Raw genomic sequence first — 19,962 nt, 5'->3', positions numbered from 1 at the left:
TATATCCAGATGCGTATTACTTAGCACAAAAAAGAAATAAGCTATCAAGCCATAAACAGATACGAAGAAACCCTGAATGCATATTACTAAGTGAAAGAAGCCAATCTGAAAAAGCTACATACTGTATGATTCCAACTATATGACATTCTGGAAAGGCAAAACTATGGACACAGTAAAAGATCAGTGGTTGCTAGTGTAGGGGAGGGAGAAGAATAAATAGAACACAGAGGATTTTTAAGGCAGTGAAAATACTCTGCATGATATTATAATGATGGATACACGTCATTATACATTTGTCCAAACCCACAGAATGTATAACACAAAGAGTGAACCCTAAGATAAACTGTGATCTCTATGTAACCATGATGCATCAATGTTGTCTTATCCTTAGAAAAGTATACCATTCTTGTGGTGATGTTGATAATGGGCAAAGCTATGCATGTGTGGGGACAGGAGGTATATGGGAAATCTCTGTACTTTCCTCTCAATTTTGTTTTAAACCCAAAAGTGCTCTTGAAAAAATTAAGGTTTTTTAAAAGTCATTAAAGATACTAAAATATTATACCATGAAATATTCATTTAATATAAAAGAAAGTAGTAAAAGGAAGCCAGAGAAAATACTTAAATAAATAAACAAACAAGCAAACAAATGAACTTGAGACAGAAAACAAAAAGCAAAATGTCAGAAGTCTAACTGTATTAATAATATCATTAAATGTAAAATGATTAAATAGTACAATCCAAATGAATATAAAAAGAAGACCCAATACTTTGTTGGTTCTGGAGAAACATTCTAGATTCTAAGATACAAATAGTTTGAAATCAACAAGATGGAAAAGGATGTATCATGCAAACAGCACTGTAAGAAATTGAAAGACCTAGAATAGTATTAGACAAAATACTTTAAATAAAAAAATGCTATTAGAGACAAAGAGGAATATTTTATAATTATAAAGAGTCAATATTCTGGTAAATACAGTAACTAGAACTATTAACACAGCCCAAAATTACATAAAGAACAAAACTAATGGAATTGAAAGAAGTAAGAGATAATTCAATATATCATACTTTACTTCAATTTTCTACTTTCAATAATGGATAGAATAATTAGACAACAAATGACAGGGAAACAGAGAACTTGACCAACACTACAAAATGACAAGACTTAACAGACTTCTATAGAACACTCTACCAAACAATAGCAGAATATGTATTTTTCTTAGGTGCACATAGAACATGCTAGAATAATATGATATTCTATAAAACAAGCCTTGATAGATGTAAAAGGACTGAAATCATGCAAAATGCGTTCTTCAACTATAATAGAATTATATTAGAAACCAATAACAGAAAGAAATTTGGTAAATTCACAAGTATGTGAAAATAAACAATGCACTTCTAAATAAACAATGGGTGGAAAAAATAAATCACTCAGCAATTCCATGAATTCACAAATATGTGGAAAATAAACAATGCACTTCAAATAAACAATGGGTGAAAAATTTCTGAGTGATTTCTTTTTTCACCATTGTTTATTATAAGTGCATTGTTTATTTTCCACATCTTTGTGAATTTACCAAATTTCTTTCTATTATTGATTTTTAATATAATTCTATTAAAGTATAAAAATCAGAGAGGGAGACAAACCATGAGAGACTCTGGACTCTGGGAAACAAACTGAGGATTACAGAAGGGACGGGGGTGGGGGATGGGGAAGCTGGGTGATGGGTATTAAGGAGGGCACATGTTGCAAAGAGCACTGGGAGTTACATACAACTAATGAATCATTGAACACTACATCAAAAACTAATGATGTACTAAAACTCCTCTCCCTCTGCAGCTCCCCCTGCTTGTGTGCTCTCTTCCTGTCAAATAAATAAATAAAATCTCAAAAAAAAACTAATAATGTACTATATGTTGGCTAACTGAACATAATAAAAAAAATTCCACTTCTACATGTATAAGAAATGAAAATATATGTCCACACAAAATACACACATATTCATAGCAGCATTATTAAAACCAGCCAAAAGTGAAAACAACCTTATGCCTTATTGAGTTTTGTTATTATTAATTGATGAAGGGAAGAACAAAATATAGCCATACAATAAAATATTATTAATAGAAATAATGAAATACTGATACCTGCTATCATATAAATGAACCTTAAAAATTATGCTAATAATAGAAGCCAGTCACAAAAATGCACATATTCTGATTCCATTTATATGCGAAGTCCAGAATAGGCAAATCATAAGAGATGTAAATTAGATTACTGGTTGCCTACTGCCCAAAGTGGGAGGTTGTAACAATGAACAGTGACTGCTAATAGATACTTGTCTTTTGGGGGGATGATGAAAATGTTCTCAACCTAGGGGTGCCTGGGTGGCTCATCTGATTAAGCGTCCAACTCTTGATTTCAGCTTAGGTCATGATCTCAGGGTCCTGAGATCAAGTTCCACATCAGGTTCTCCACTCAGCAGGGGGTCTGCTTCCCCTCTCTCTCCCTCCCCCCCACTTGTGCAATTTCCCTCTCTTTTTCTCTCTCTCAAATAAATAAATCTTAAAAAAAAGAAAAAGAAAATGTTCTCCAACTAAATCATGGCAGCACAACTTTGTGAACATTTAAAAACCACTGAGGGACACCTGGGTGACTCAGTTGGTTAAGCTTCTTCCTTCAGCTCAGGTCATGATCCCAGGATCCTGAGTTGGGGCTCCCTGCTCAGTGGGGAGTCTGCTTCTCACTTCACCCCTGCCCCTCCCCCTGCTCATGCTCTCTCTCTCACTCACTGTCTCTCAAATATATGAATAAAAACAAACAAATAAATAAATAAATAAATAAATAAATAAATATAAAACCAGTGAATTGTATACTTTAACTGGATGAATTTTGTAGTATATGAATTATATCTCAATAAAGATTTTTTTTAAAAAGTAAACTAAAAATATTTTCAGGTTTACAAATGCTGAAAGAACTCATCATAATAGACTCATACTAAAAGAAAAATCAAAGGAAGTTCTTCAAGTAGAAGGAAAATGATAAAAGACACAAATATGTATCCACACACATTTGTACTATATGTAAACTGGTATAAAATCACCTGGAGGTAGACTGTGATAAGTTAAAAATTATACTACAAACCTTTAGTACAACCACTAAAATGGCATCATAAAGGGTTATAGACAATAACAAAGGAAATAAGAGAGAATTATAAAAAGAGGAGAAAAGGAACAACAGACAGGATCTATAGAAAACTAATAAAAAGGTGACAGGTTTAAATTTAACCACAACAATCATTACAATAAATGTAAATGGTCTAAAGACTCCAATTAGAATGAAGAGATTGATGGACTGAATGTTAGGAAAGCAAAACCAATCTATAAGGTGCCTACAAGAAGCACACTTTAAATCTAATGAGGAATATAGTTTGTAAGTAAAAGAATGGAAAGACCCATACCATACTAAAACTAGGCAAAAGAAAGCTGGAGTGTCTATTTTAACATCAGACAAAGTAGATTTCACAAAAAAGAATATTGCCAGGTACAAGGATATTCATTTTCTAATGATGATGTAGTCAATTAATCAAAAGGACATAAAAATCCTAAATGCTTCTACCCCTAATATCATTGTTTCAAAATTCATGATTCAAACACTGATAGAACTATAAAAAAAAATGGACAGATCCCTAGTTATTGCCAGAGATTTCAATACCCTACCCTGAATAATTGATAAAAATAGGTTTTAAAAAATCAGTAAGTAATAAATAAGTCATGAGGATGAAAAGTACAGCATAGGGAATATAGTCAATAATATTAATGTTGTATGGTGACACATGGTAACTATGCTTATTGTGGTAAGCACTGCACTACATTGTACACCTGAAACTAATGTAACATTATATGTTAACTATACTTCAATAACAAAAAAATTAAATCAACAAGTAGATCTTCATAAAAATATGAACTAACTTCACTTAATCTAATTACACAACATTCCACCTCACAATAACAGAATACGTTCTTTCCAAGTGCGCACCAATATAGATCATATTCTGGGCCATGAACCAAGTCTCAGTAAATTTAAAAGGATCTAAGTTACACAAAGTATGTTCATTGACTACAGTGGATTTTAATTAGAAATCAGTAACAGAAAGATAACTGGAAAAATCTCCAATATTTGGAAAATGAATACCACACATCTAAATGAACACCATGCATGGGTGAAAGAAGAAATCAAAAAGGAAACTAGTAGGGTTTTCTTTATTGAATGTAAATGAAATCAAAACACTGAAATCTGTGGAATGTCACTATAGTATTGCTTAGGAGGAATTTATAGCACTAAACACTAAAATTAGATAAGAAGGTCTCAAATCTATGACTTCATCTTCCACTTTAAGAAACTAAAAATAAAGCAAACTAAATTCAAAGCAAGCAGAAGAATGGTAATAATACAGATCTAAGTGAAAATCAGTGAACTAGAAAATAGAAAAATAATATTCCATAGTAGGTCTTGGGGTTGGGCCCTGAGCTCTGTGTTTTAAAGAGCTCCCAAGGTAATCCTGATATAAAGCCAGATTTGTAAACTGTTGGACAGGTTTCCTTTAGAATCCTTTCAAGCCATGATATTCTATGAAACTATGATTCTCACATCTGCATTTGTCCCTCAAATGTGAATTAGTAGGATAACAACCTAATCAGTATGGGCACAGTAATACTTTATAAAAGGATCTGTAAGATATTTTGGATCAGGATGTTAATTACATACTGATGAAATGCCGACAGCTGAACAGAAATCTCGATCTAAGACAAAGCTTTTATGACAGTGGAACTGGCTGCGACTTCTATTTCACTACTCATAAACCAGGCGGAACAAGCAGCCAACACGGTGTGTAGGTCTAGGAATAGAGTGGGCGGAAGGCAGATGACACGTTCTGTCCTCTCTCTATGGGTCAGGTGTTATAATCTACAATTCTTACAAGACTTGGATATAGTTTTAATTAACCCATTTAGAGATGGAAACCCACAGGTCAGTGAGTTTGTATCTCTAAGTGAATCTGCTGACAACTGGTAGAAGAACCCATTATTTGAGTCCAGCTCTTTTCTCACTCAAACCCTCTCTAAGCCACATGAAGCTATTTTGCTCAATTCCTGCAGTGGTAATGAATAAACATAAGAAACAGATCACTTGTTATTCTATAAACTGAATTGCATATTCAAATCAAGTCCAGTCATTAGATTATTCCTAGGGACATGTTATTGGAGTTATTTACCAAATTACAGATAAAAAAAAATACTTATACATTGAGATCTCATTATATGTCTCCTACAAGAAAAAATATAGCCTAGTAAAAAAATCTTTTTTAATGAACCAAACTATAGGCATATGCTCTCATACAGCCTTGCCTTACACAGAATTCTGCCTTAGGTAGAATGCCATGGTGAAATCCCAAGTGCCAAGGTATATGTGTGAAAAGGATCACTGCCCCAAATGGTAAGGATTATGAGGGGAAGGGTCACCTACCAACATGTAGGTCTTACATGAGGTAATGGGTCTTAACCCAGCATCCTCTGGATGCCTAATTACTCTCCCATAGAGATGACAGGTATAATTTCTCCACAAAATTTGTTCTCCACCTCCCTATGCATTTGAATTAACTTTGTGAGAAAATCAGTTAACTAAGTCTACAGTAATAGCTTTTACTTTGAGCACAGCAATTAAGAATGTCTGTTTCCTCTCCTCCTACATCTGTTCTGAGAATGGAGTGAATATATCTGAATTATTTTCTGGATATACAGTAATTGCTGGGAAATGACAACTCACCGTCTGCATAGTAGGCTGTGGTTTTAGATGAAGACTAACCAAGCTAACCTAAATGTACAATTCAGACAGTCATCTGATGTGCACTAAGACAGGAAAAGACAGTTAGAAAGGTCATCTGAAAATCAGTACCAAAGCTGAGGCACTTAGATTGTGATCCATCGAGTCACTATGCTTTAGGGACCCCAAAATCAACTCTCTCTTCCTCTGGCACACAAGCACCTACACTTTAACATGTGTATTTCATTCCTTCAGATTAAAACCTTATGTCTCTTATTTTTTCTTAAAATATAAAACCATCAGGATGAGGGACAATTGTATATATCCATTATAAATCATATCTTAATATAATTGATTGTTTGTACAGTCCTTCACACATTTCAAAATTCTCTCAAATTCTATGATCCAGCTTAAACTCTCAAAAACCTATGGCAGGGCCTGACAGGAGTTGTCACATTTACACACATCAGGAACCAGCCCAGAAACATAGGAGGGTTTGCTCTGCCTTTCTACTGGCTACTCCAGGCCTCTCTCAGAGACACCACATCTGTGACCAACATTCTTTAGGCATTCTTTTTACAGTTCTTTGGTTACTCAATTATCCTCATAATTTTGCACTGAAAGATATTAAAGAGCAACATGATAAGGTGTGCTTTAAAAATTATACTTCAGAGCCCACTTGTTAGGTCTTTTAGTTGTTTAACATAACATTATCTGCAACAAAACTAACTCCAGACCTGTCTGGGGTCATATTCCCACTACTGAGTCATTCTCTCGTTCCCCTTCCTCATCCAGGAACGTGACCCTGGAAGGAGCAGGAGCTCCTCCTAGCGAGGACTTGGCCCTGTCACTTCAGTACTCTTGAATCAGTGCCCACCTGCCATGTCCAGCTCTGGGAATTGTGAAGAAAAGAAGCTCAAGTGGCCTCTCCACCAGGGGGGGGTACTCCCCACTGAAGAGGAGGCTGGGGTTCCTCTGTCTTCTGCCAGCAAGTTACAGCAGTGCAAAGCTCACCTTCTCACTCATGCAACCAGCTTCTTCTCATACTGGATGCTCATCATTCCTCATTTTGAAGAAGTTTTAACTAAACTGGGAAAATAAGCTTTAGAAAAGCCTGGAAAAGAAGTCCAGATATGCAAACACCTGAAGAAGAGGAATAGAAAAATTAATCCCTCTTGTCATGGACAAAGCCAAGAAAAGATTATTCGGATGTTCTGCCTAAATTAAATGAGTCCATGAGTCATTTCTATGCGTTGTGCATGTATTTGGTGTTCATTCACCTTTAAAAGCCAACACATAACCTTTTATTTTTCCCAATACTGACTATATTTGGTATAGACTGTCCAGATTATGGACAAATAATTTGTATTCTGAAATACTCTATTTTCAAGACAGTGGTTCAAATTTCTTCAAACCCTGAAGGGAGAGAAATTCACTCAGGTTCATTTCCTTTCCTTTTCACAGTTCTCTTATTAGAAGGTTTATCCTCCTCTAGCCTTTTTGAGCTCACATGACAAGACCTGTTCCTGAGATAAATGATACCCTGAACTAGTAAAGGACATAGCTGAAGTATTACTTAGAATGAGGGATAGTTAAAGACAGAGAACTAAAACAGATACATCCATAATTTAGTAGTTAGTTGAGAGATAATAGCTGGAAAAATAGTGAGTATTTTTAAAACATGATCACAGTTTGTATTATGAAAACTAAGTTGAGGATTCCATGTGGGTATGTTACTTCTGTGCAACATAAATGAGTCTGTTCGATTCCATCTATTTATTGTGGACAATAACAGTGATGAGCCATTTTATTTATTTCCTGATGTTGGATCTTTGTGGATGCAGTTGGACTACGTATGTTGGGAGAAGCCAACGTAAACTGATGCATCTATAGTTAGGAATGGGAACTGTGTCCTGGGGTGGGGGAAAAGAAGATCAATTCCCAGCTGCAGAACTGTGGAAAGTACACAGAAGTGTTGCAGAAACTATTTCACGGCTGCACCACATTTTGCCATCCTCAAGACAGTCTTTCAAAATGTACTATTCCTATTGCACAAATGAGAAAATGATGCTAGAAGAAACTCAGAGAAACACTTGATCCACCCTGGCAGGGAGGTGAGAAGGGGACAGGTCATGGAAGAGGGCTTCTAATAGGAGGTAACTTCACGGCTTGAAGAAAGGTAGGAAAGAGCTCAGTGCAGAAGAGGGAGAAGGGTGTTAAGAGAACCACATGTTGGAATGAGAGAACAGTAAAAGCAAGCATCCAGTTAAGGAAAGCAGGAGGTTTGGTGTCCCCAAAGGGTATAACATGTGAGACGTGGAGTGTCAGGAAGTAAAAGCAAAGAGGTAGGCAAGGGCCAGATAGTGGCTTACCACTTTATGTCATTCTAAGGGCTTGGATTTTATCCTAGGATTAAAGTGGAATTTTCAAGGAATTTAAACTAAAGAGTGCCTTAAACAGGCTTGCCTTACTCCAAAGTGGGAATCCCAATATCCCAATATCGACTCTTACATGCTTGTAGTCGGGGACCCTACCTCCTTCCCTCTCCTTTAGGAAAACCCAAGCATCTGCTTTGCTCCCCACATATCCATGTCCCAGGGCTTGGTGCAGAGTGAAAGCACAGTAAATAGAGGTTGACTGAGAGAGGGAGGAAGAGTGTAGGAGAGGTGAGTAAATAAACTGCGAATTATAGTAAACTAATGATAAATCCATGTATAGCACTATGCTATGTAATATAAGTTGATTGTGCCTTGAGGAAGAGGCACAATGGTCGTAATAAATAGGCTACAAGTGATAAAAGTAGTGAAAAAAAGAAAAGAAATTCAGATTGTTATAGGAAATTGTCCTTTAAAGCAGAGCCCTTCTAAACCATGAAAGAAAATGGTGTCTAATTCAGTATCTTTGACCAGGAGAGCTGTTCTTGGGCAAGACTCTGATTGAGCATCAGTGAGTTGCTGGATTCTGCCACTCAGACATTACTTAGCATTTAAATGAGACAAGAGGAATCCTAAGCTGCACCAGTGATCCTGCAGACTTTCATCAGGTCACTCTGCTGCCGCAGGGATCATGACATTGTGCTTGGAAGAACTTTAAAATCATAAAACAAAAGAGGAGCATCCTGCTTTATGGTTTTATATTTAGTTGTTTTTTAAGTATCTTTTGCTCAAAAACCACAGAGCCCTTCTGATGACATAAGGCTTTAGAAGAGTTGCCATTTAAAAAAGTATTCTTTCTTAGTGTGTAGTACACTGTTTCACTTAGAAAATTTACAATTCTTATGTACATAGTGGAAAAATAAAATCCTTAGAATTGTGAATTCTGCTTGCCTGTTGCACATGACAAAGCCTTAGTACATCCCCTTCTGAGTGTTTTGGTGTGTATGTGTGTAAGAGGGGTTCCCTGTTTTATGAACAGAATTGCCTGGCATTTTCTACAGTAAAGTGGCTAAGTGATCAAGGTATCGTCAGAGACCTGGGTGGGAAGCCGAGCTCATCCACTTTCTACCCATGTCCAATTTTCCACCTCAGAGGACAAATGTGGTACTGAATAATACCACAGATGGAAAGTGCAGTGCTGTATTAATAGCACGGGATAAGCAAAGGACTAAACTTACCCAGAAGGGCAAGGAAAAAGTCTTATTTATCTTTGCTGTAGGGTCAAGCACAGTGTCTGACAATTAATGAAGAAATTAGCAATATTTTCTCAATTTTCTCTTTCCATATAAGTGCAGAACTGCTGCACACTCTTCACACTGGATAGACCCTTTATATAATTATAAAGGGGGAAATGTGGTGACAGTTGAATTTATGAACCTTGTGCAATGTTAATTTAGATGTATTGCTTACTGAATAAATATCTTAAAGCTGGAAGGAAGTTTATAGGTAATTTGTTCCCTTTCCTTTATTGTATGGAAAGGCAACAGAAACATGTAAAGATGAGATGACATGCATCTCCAAACCTCCTGCACACTACACCACAGGGTTTTGATGTTCTATGCCTATTGGAACCAATGTAGTTCTATGTCCTGCTACTGATAAATTGGACACCTGAGCCTCAAACTTGGAAAAACAGAGGAACAAGGTGGCTGGGGTAGTATGCGAGTTGGCAAGCTGCTGGGGTCTAAATGAAACTGAGCCCCATGGAAAAGAAGAAATAAACTAAAGCTTGGGTTCATCCTATAAAAAATGTGTCTGCCACAATCCCCATGGTCTCTGATCATCATCATGAATATGGCACAGGCCTATACCAATAACTGTATGTGATTCTCTCCTGGACAAACACACCACTCTTGTCTTGGTCTTGGATCAAAATCTACTTTTTGATCTATCTATTGTTAACTTATCAAAACAATTGATAGAAAAACCAGACAGAAAATCAGTAAAGATATGGAAGAACTCAAGAGTACCATCAAACAACAGGTTCAATCCATTCAACAACAGCAAAATATACATTCTTTTTAAGTGCCTATGGGACATTCACCAAAATAGACCATATTCTGGGTCATAAATCAAAGATTAACAAATTCAAATGAATTTAACTCATATAGAGTATATTCTCTTATTAAAATAGGATCAAATTAGAAATCAGTAACAGATAACAGGAAAACTTCCAAACACCTGGAAACTAAAAATACACTTCTAAATAATGTGAGTTAAGGAAAAAAAAATCTCAAGGAAAACAAATACACTGAACTTAATAAAAATGAAATTTCAACATACCAAAATCTGTGAGAGAACAGTTAAAGCAGTGTCATTTAAAGCACTATTGCTTACATTAGAATACTTACTGTTCATATTTATGGATGCTATTATTTTATTATTTTTTATATATCCACAATAAACTTGTGTAAGTCTTTGCAAAAAAAAAAAAAAAGAATAGTCTTATGTCAAGAAACTAAGTGCTACCTCAAAAAAGAAGAAGCGCAAAATAAACCCAAAGCAAACAGAAAAAAAGCAAATAATAAATATAAAAGAGAAGTTTAATGAAATTGAAAACAGAAAAACAATATGAGAAAAACAATGAAACAAAAAGGTAGTTCTTTGAAAAGATAAATCAAACCTCTAGCAAGATGACAAAGAAAAAAGAAAGATGACACAAATTACTAATATCAGATATGAAGCAGAGGATATATTATAGGCCATAAAGATATTAAGAGGATTATAAGGGAATATCATGAAAAATTCTATACATATAAACTAACATCTTAAAAGAAGTGGACCAATTTCTTAAAAAGCACAAATGATCACTTACCTAATATAAAATTGATAAGCTGAAGAGATTTATATCTATTAAGGAAATTAATTTGTAATGACAAAACTCCAGAAAAGAAATCTCCTGACTCAGAGAATATTGCTGGAGAATTCTATGAAATATTGAAGTTTACACAAACTTTTGCACAATCTTTTCCAGAAAACAGAAGATCAGAGGGCAGTTCCTAGCTTATCTTATGAAACGAGTATTACCTGATACCAAAACCAAACAAAGATTGTCAAAAAAAAAAAAAGAAAAGAAAAGAAAAAAGAAACAGAAAACTGCAGACCAATGTTCCTCATGAATAGAGAGGCAAACATCCTTAACAAAATATTGGCAAATAGAATTCAGCTATATATAAGAAGAGGTTTTTAAAAAGAATATTATCAAATACATAACTATGTGGGGCTTATTCTAGGGATGCAAGACTGGTTCAATATTTGAAAATCACTCAACCTCATCCATCGTATTAACTGGCTAAAAAAAAAAAAAGTCACATGATCTCATCTACTGATGCAGAAAAGGCATTTGGCAAAATTCAACATCCATTCATGATTTTTAAAAAAGTGACTTTCAGAAAACCAGGAATAGAGGGAACTCTCTCTGATAAAAAATATATACAAATATATAGCTAACATTACACTTAATAGTGAAAGACTGAATGTCCTTCCTCTAAGATCTAGAACAAAGCAAGATGTCCATTCACACCACTGCTATTCAACACAGTGTTGGAAGTTCCAGCCAGTGAAATAAGGCAATAAACTAAAATAAAAGATATACAGATTGGTAAGCAAGAAATAAAATTTCCCATATGACATGATGGAATACACAGAAAATCCCAAGGAACCTATCAAAAAACAAACATACAAAACTTCCTAAAATACTGAGTTTCAGCAAGTCAGAGGATACAAAATCAATATATAAAAAATCAACTCTATTTCTGTATATCTAGCAATGAACATAGGGAAAAAGAAATTTTAAAATACAGTACCATTTATAATCACTCCAAAAACATGAAATACTTAGGTGTAAATCTAACAAAATATATTCAGAACTTGTATACTAAAAACTGTAAAACACTGAATGTAAGAAATTAAAGAAGATCTAAAATGGGAAGACATATCACATTTGTGGATTTGAATACTCAACATAGTACAGATGGCATTTTTCCCAAACAGATAGAGACTTAGCAGAAGAGTTTTTCTAGATATAGGCAAGATAATTCTAAAATTCATATGGAAAAGAAATGGCTTATAAGAGTTAAAATAATTTTTAAAAAGAGGAATAAAGAGGTTGAATTAATCTACCCAATTTCAAGACTTATTATGTAACTATAGTAATCAAGACAGTGGGTATTACACAGTGATAGACACATAAATAAATAGAACAAAATAGAGAATCCAGAAATATCCTATGCCAGTTGATTTTTGGCAAATGTGTAAATGCAATTCAACAGGGGAAAGACAGTCTTTTTAATAAACGGTGATAGAGGGACTGGATATCCATAGGAAAAAAATGGTGGGGGGAACTTAGCTCTAAACCTCACATACTGATTTTATATAAAGACAGATAATGAATTAAATGTAAAACATAAAATTATAAAACTTTTAGAAGAAAACAAAGGAGAAAATCTTCAGGAACTAGGGCTTCATGAAGAGTTCTTAGTCATTACTCCAAAAGCATATTCCAAAAAATGTTTAAAAATCAATAAGTTGAATTTCATCTATATTAAAAAAACTTTTCCTCTGTGAAAGATCTTATTAAGAGAATGAAAAGACAAGCTACATACTGAGAGAAAAATATTTGCAAACTACATCTGGCAAAGGAATTATACTAGATTATATGAACTCAATAATTCAACAGAAAAAATAAAACAAAATAATCCAATTTTTAAAGGGCAACTAATAGGAAGAGATATTTCAATGAAGAGGATATATTGCTGGCAAATAAGCACATTAAAGTAGTTCAGTATCACTAACCATCAGGAAAATGCAAGTCAAAACACAATGAAGTATCAACTTATTAGATTTATGCCTATTAGAACAGCTAAAATAAAAAATAGTGACAATACTCATTGCTGGTGAAGACAGAGAAACCGGATCTCTTATACATTGGCTGGTGGGAATAGAAAATGGTACAGGCACTTTGGGAAAAAAATTTGACAGTTTCTTTAAAAAACTAAACAGCATAAAACCTAGTAATCATACTCCTGGGCATTCATCCGAGGGAATGAAATCTTATTTCCGTACAAAAACCTCAATACAAATGCACATAGTCATTTTATTTGTAATAAACAAAAACTGGAAGCAACAACAATGTTCCTCAATAGGTGAATGGATAAACAAACTGTGGTATATTCCTCCTATGGAAGATTACTTAGCAATAAGAAAGAACAAGCTATTATTAATACACAGAACAACTTGAATGGATCTCTAAATCACTTTGCTGAGGGAAGAAAAGCCGATTTCAAAAGGTCACATACTGAGGGCGCTTGGGTGCCTCAGTTGTTTAAGTGACTGCCTTTGGCTCAGATCATGATCCTGGAGTCCGGGGATTGAGTCCCGCATCGGGCTCCCTGCTCAGCAGGAAGTTTGCTTCTCCTTCTGGCCCTCCCCCCTCTCTCATGCTTTCTCTCTCATTCTCTCTCTCTCAAATAAATAAATAAAATCTTTAAAAAAAAAAAAAAAGGTCACATACTGAATGGCTGCATGTATATGACATTCTAAAAATGACCAAAACACAGAAATAACAAATAGTGGCTGACAGGATTTAGGAATTTTGGAGGAGGGAGGTGGGTGCAACTATAAGGAGGCACAGGAAGGGGGTCTTTATGATGATGAAACAGTTCTATAGCTTGATTTTGGTGGTCCTTCCACAAATCTACATATGATAAGATGACATGAAATCATGCACATACATTGTACCCATGCCAATTCCCTGGTTTTGATATCATATTACACTCATAAATTGTGTGATTCTGTACCATCTTTGCAACTTCCTGTGAATTTATAATTATTTAAAATAAAAACTTAAAAAATATATCATCACAGTATATTTTCTATTAGAATAACAAACATCGACACTCACTTCCAATATCCGGCCTCAGCTTTTTATCATATTCTCTTAGCAATTTGTTGAGAATAAGAGTCACATCAGTGTCTTGGGATTTTGGAGCCAAGACCCACTTTTGGTTTGATGATGAATCCTCATATTCATCCTCTTCCACCTTTCTGGACCTGTAATTATGGCACAAAGCATGAAGTATAAGTCGTAGCAATGGCTCCAGGAAGTGTCTTAAGCTTGGCCCACTCAAGCACCACTGACATAAGTAGGCAGTCCCCAATACTCGCAGCCCAATCAATAGATTATCTCTAAAATGAGAACAAAACACCATTTAGAAAGAATCCAATAGGAGGAATGCCACTGCTCTTAACATGTTACAATGTTTTCATTTAATGTCACAAAATGATTCCTTGTCTATGTTAAGCTATAGATGCGAAGATAAGCAAATCAATGCCAGGAGATCAAACAGCAAGCAATCAGTCTTGCTTGGCTCCACCCTGAGAACCTCTAAAGGTCAACGCACAAACCTTCCAGATGTTTGTCAGATGGTGACTTTATCATGCTGTCTCTACCCCCTACTGCCAAGACCTCATTTTTGTTGAAGGTGAGACTAGCTTTTGCTGAAAATAGCTGAGTCTGACTTTTGTGCTTCTTAAGGAGAAGGGAACCTTCATTCAAGGTAGACATGGGGACAGTATGAGGTGGTCTGCTTGGCCAGCACTCATGTGTGGTGACAAGGAGCAGAGATGGTGTTTGACGAATACCCTCTGGCAATTTTACCTCTTACAACACAAACTGATTCATTTCCTACAGAGCAGGCTAATACAGACATTAAAAATTAAAATCTTTCTAATATGTCTTAATCATTTGCCCTTGAATAAATGGGTTGAAACGAATGCTTGAGCATCTCTGAGCTTGTCTTGTGCAGCAGGTCAGCCGCCTCTCCTGGGTGATACACACTGACAGGAGTACTTGAATGGAGAGGCCTCAAAATGACAAGCTAGTTTTCTCAGTGAGTGAGGCCAAATCAACAACACAGCCATTCAGGCTTGAAAAGAGGAGAGTCTCCTTCTGCCTTAAAGCAGCATTTCCAGGTGGACTTTCATTTACTAGGGCAAGAAAAACTTGTAAAACAACAAACAACTTTGCTTGTTTCCTTATACTTTGTCAACATAAATGCCTTAATGACTTTTTTCTTCACCAAAGAGAACAAAATATAAAATAGAAAACTGTATTGAGGTTTATTTGTCCTGACTTGGTATGAGCTCATTTCTGTTTAGCTTCCCAAACAGGAGCCAAAATGTTAACATTATCCCAGGGCAAGTTGTGCTCTGGAATACAAGTTTAAGTTAATTTTTGGAATTGTCTAAATTATCTATAATGAACATGAAAGAAAGGAAGAGAAGAAACTTCTAAAAATTCATTATCTCTATTTGTTTAAATGCTCACAATCGTATATATAATATTATAATCACATAGTTACATATATAGTACAATAGTATACATGATTTTATATAATATGTAATTATATGTATATGTCATGTATTATATACATTACAGTATTTTTATGAGTGTTAACTAGCCTTAACCTAGACTAGGGCTGTGTCACATAGTCTGGTCCTGGTTGAATATATACATATATATGAGATTTTGAAAATGAGTATATGGCATATGTCTGGCAGATTGACTTCATTTAAGTTTTCCTAGGCTTATCTTAGACTGTAATTCTATTTCTTGAATATATATTGGCTAGAAGGTTAAAATATATCATCCACAGAAACTATAAAATGCTGTGAGTTTTTATTTGCACTGAACATTCACCATCAATAGGAACCTACAAAATTTGGGACACATACAAGAAGTGATATGCTGCATTTCATTATTTTTAAAACTGAACTTTTACAAATAACATTATAGAATTTAAAATGTCACTTTAGAATATTTTATCAGAAATATTGTCAGGAATATTAATTTTATCATCTTGGGAAAAAAAGGACTAGGTTGAAGCAGGTTCTGTAGGACATGGTTAGCTGGAAGCAATCATTGCCTACAGGACCTGGCAATTCATTCTGCAGCAAAACCATTCGGAGGGACTATGGACAGAGGGGCAGATCACTTTGGCAGAATCACATACAACATTCTCAAGACATGTTCCAACTCCACCACAGTGCTTTCCTCTCTCCCTCTTCTGTCTCTCTGCCTCTTTCTCTCTCTTCTCTTCCCCTCCCCTACCTTTCTCTCTTATTCCTCTCCCTATTTCCCCTCTCCCACCCCCAAAGATAGCTCACCAGCAGAGACCAGACTATGTTCTCCATGCCCTGTTATTTTCTATTGCCCCAATGGTCATATGTACATAGATTGAGCACACTAATTATTCATCAGTTCTCTGTATACACACAGCCTTCGTTTTTGAAAGACTTTGAGCTACTTCAAAAGCAGGTATTATAATGAGCCTAATTCTCCCTCTAGTGGTGATGAGAGGGTTTTCCTGAAATTGCATAAGCTTCTTCCTTAGAGGCCAAGGCAAGTGAGAGTGGGAGAGAGGAGGAAGGAAAAGCAGCAGGGTCCTCTCCCACCCCTTCAGGAGGTAAACCAGAACCTGCAGCGCAATGACTGGGTTGGGGTGCACAGTGGCAAAGTGTGGGCAGAGATCCTCTTGTCCCCTTAGAGGCCGACACCAAGCTTCTCCCAATCCTGGTCTTCGTCAGTTTGCTGCAGGACTTCAGGGAATGAAGTAGAAGCCTCACAGTGCTAGTGTCAGACCACCAGCCCCACAGGAAAATCCTCCCTTTCATGAAAACAAAATCCCGTCTCAGAGGACCCACTAGAATATGAATAAAACAAGAATGATCTGCTTTTCTAGGTGGGCTATATATAATCTTTGAGTGTTCTATTATCAGGAATTTTGGATCCTAAATACCATCACTGCAATTAGCTTTTCTTAAAAACAAATCGGCAATGTATTGTCATTGTCAAAGAACTGCTCAACCTCCAGATGTTATTTTCAGGTCTTACACCTTCCCTTCAACTAGAAAGACAGAGACAAAGTCTGAAGTATTTTTAAACATTAAAAGGAGCTCCTAAACCTCAGAAAGCAGTTAAGTGTCTGCAAGGTATCACCAAGGTCCAGGCATGCCGTGGTGCATTGTAATGCATAATAAGCTCATCCATGGGTGTCAGAACAGGGTGTTTTTCTCTCCATGGAGGTATCAAGCCATCATCACAGAGCACAACTCTCAGAACCTTTTCCAGGGATTCTGAACACCAGAACGGCATTCCAGAGTGCAAACGAGAACGCTCTCAGCATTAATAATAGTTTTGAAAGATGTCACTGGACTTCAGATTATTTTACATGTCTGTAAAACCCATTCAAAGAACAAAGACGCTCTCAAAGGAGAGGCATAGAGCAATGCAATTAGTTTAAAATTTGGATTTTTTTTTCAACTGATATGCAACCTCTATTATAAAGGCCAGGGAATGAACCGAGAGACAGAACATATTAAAATCATTACATCTGCCTTGGTGAAATGGAAGGATGAGGAATCCCAAGAAATTGTACATGTATTCGGGAATCCCTAGAAACCTGACTGCTTCATGTTAGATACTAAGATATCTTCCTACTAAGCACATAAACTAATGAGGACAATAAGCAGTTTTCCTTGTAGCATGTTAAGTAGCTACAAATCTAAACTATATGTAATTATCTAACTCTGAAATGCAGGTCACTTCATCCAGTTGGTAGCAACAGAAAGGTCATGCAGATGTGACTTCAGATCAAGATTATATACTTCAGACGTCTACATTATGCCTGGTGCTATCTGCTGGTCTCTCTGCCTCTAAACAGAGATACTTCCAGGCAGAATCAACTTCAGAAAGTGCACTTCCATATCCTTCCCTAGCTCTCTCCTTAGACAGGAAGAAACTTGAGGTGAAAGGCCCAAGGAGTACAATGCCTGGTTGAGAGAGCTGCCTGTGTATCACCAGCTGACACTGTCTCTGGCACACTGTCCGCCTTTCACACTCTCACCTCTTAATAGGGATAAGTGGTATGGAGGGGAGAACCAGGGCTTTCTTTGTCAGGGTCAAGCACCCCTGTCAAAAGTGGGGAGTGAAACTGGGGGTCCCTTTATGTCTGCTAAGATTTGTTAATGTGCCTTCCTACTTCACCAGTATGAATGACAATCTAAGACCTGGCATTGCCTGCTGGCACCTGCAGGGCTAACTGCCCATAGGAAGGCTCTCTAGCTCTCTAGCTTCCAGATCCAGGAAATGAACAAAGAGTGTTTTGGGGAAAGGGGTGTCCCAAGACTCTTGGGATGGGGGTAGGAGGAGAGGCATGGAGTGCTCTGATTTCCAGTCTGCAGGCTCTGGGCTAGAGATCTAGTCTGGGAGACAGAATTAAAGAAACCAAACCCAGACTATCCAGTTATATTTACAGCAACAGGGTTTAATCTTCTGGTTCGACAGCCCTTCCATCCTCATGAGCCATCTTCATCCTTTCCAGGAGCGTCTCTAAGCTCCCATTAGCGGGTTGCTATTCTAGGAGGCAGGTTAAGGGTATTTAGGGTAAGATAATATCTTACAGTTGCCAGGCACAAGACTTATTATCAATTTCAACATGTTTGCTTTATGGGGTAAGTGTGTGTATGTTCGTGTGTGTGAAAAGTGGCTCATCTAGAAGGGGTGCAATGTGTATAGCGTGTGTTTGCAGGGCCTGGGTCGGGGGGAATCCTTTCTAAGAAGTAGGGTTCTTTCCCTTGCTCCAATCCTCTTCCACCTGCCCCCAGCCTGGATGCTCTTTGCCAGTGTGATCTAAACTAGGCAGCTAGGAAATCATGACTTCTGGGTCCTGGGAAATTTCAGAGTGATGGAAATTATACAGAATGTCGGCCAATGTGTGTGTGTGAGCCCCTGGAACACTTGTAGGGAGGGGTAAATAGGAGGTAGACACCTCCGGTTCTTTATGATAGTGGTTTTCAAAACCCCTAAAACAACCAGATCCTAAAAGCTTCAGGAGAAGCCCATTAATCTCAGAGTCCCCACATTCCCGGTTGCAGAGAAGGCTGCAGCCACCCAGCCTGGAGAGGCAGATGGCCATGTCCAGCGGGCAATGGGACAGGTGAGGTGCGGGCAGACTTCCCCTCTTCTCCTGGCACGGCCCCAGCGGGCTATGCCGCAGCCCAGCCGACGGCGGAGCGCGCCGGGACTCCTGGCCGGCAGACAGCGCCCCCCGCCGCCCTCCGGCCCGGTTCAGAGCCCCGGGGCTGCGGGGCCCGGGCGCCACTTACCGCGCGTGCAAGCCCGAGAACAGGCAGAGGAAGAGCAGCAGCTTCGGGGCCATGGTGCGGTGGAGCTTGGGGAGCAGCGTCCAGGGCCTCCAGCCGGGTGCGGCGTCCTCCGGAGCACGCGCCTCGCCTCCGCCCGCTCTCCTCTCCTTCCCTGCCTCCGGTGCCGCGGAGTGCGGCGCCAAACCGGCTCCCGGCCGCCGCGGCCGGACAGGTGTGGGCTTTGGCGGCCCGCCGCGCCCCCGACGGCCGGCGGGTCTGCGCGCGGCTCCGTGGGGCGCACGCGGGACGCCCGGCCACCGCGGCGCGCCGCCCCCCGCCCGCACCCGGGCGCCGGGTCCGCGCAGCCTGGTGGCAGGAGCGGGTGGGCGCGGGCGGTCCCTGGCGCTGCAGCCCCGCGGCCCGCCGAGGCACTGCCCCCTCCGCGAAGAGCTGCGCGCCAGTGCCCCGGCGGTGGGGTCTGCGCGCGGAGTGAGGCCGCCGCGCGCTCAGAGGTGGGGGCAGCGAGGCAGCTCCTCTGGCAGCGCCTGTGAGGCGGTCCCGGCG

General features: G+C 38.1%; 1 protein-coding gene across 5 annotated transcripts in view; it reads right to left on the bottom strand.

Moving 5' to 3' along the window:
• GABRG3 (gamma-aminobutyric acid type A receptor subunit gamma3) overlaps positions 1-19,676 on the bottom strand; it is a 746,198-nt gene extending 726,522 nt beyond the window's left edge. For all 5 annotated transcript variants that reach the window (XM_032395414.1, XM_032395412.1, XM_032395415.1 and 2 more), the window contains exons 1-2: positions 19,420-19,676; positions 14,156-14,304 (exon numbers count right to left, since the gene is read on the bottom strand). In XM_032395414.1, the coding sequence (XP_032251305.1) occupies positions 14,156-14,304; positions 19,420-19,472 (202 nt within the window). In that variant the 5' untranslated portion in view covers positions 19,473-19,676. The remainder of the gene's footprint in view (positions 1-14,155; positions 14,305-19,419) is intronic.
• Between the last annotated feature and the right edge of the window lie 286 nt (positions 19,677-19,962).

Source organism: Phoca vitulina, unplaced genomic scaffold (assembly GCF_004348235.1).
Source record: "Phoca vitulina isolate PV1807 unplaced genomic scaffold, GSC_HSeal_1.0 scaffold84, whole genome shotgun sequence".
Taxonomy (NCBI): domain Eukaryota; kingdom Metazoa; phylum Chordata; class Mammalia; order Carnivora; family Phocidae; genus Phoca; species Phoca vitulina.
This window is presented reverse-complemented; position numbering and strand designations above follow the sequence as displayed.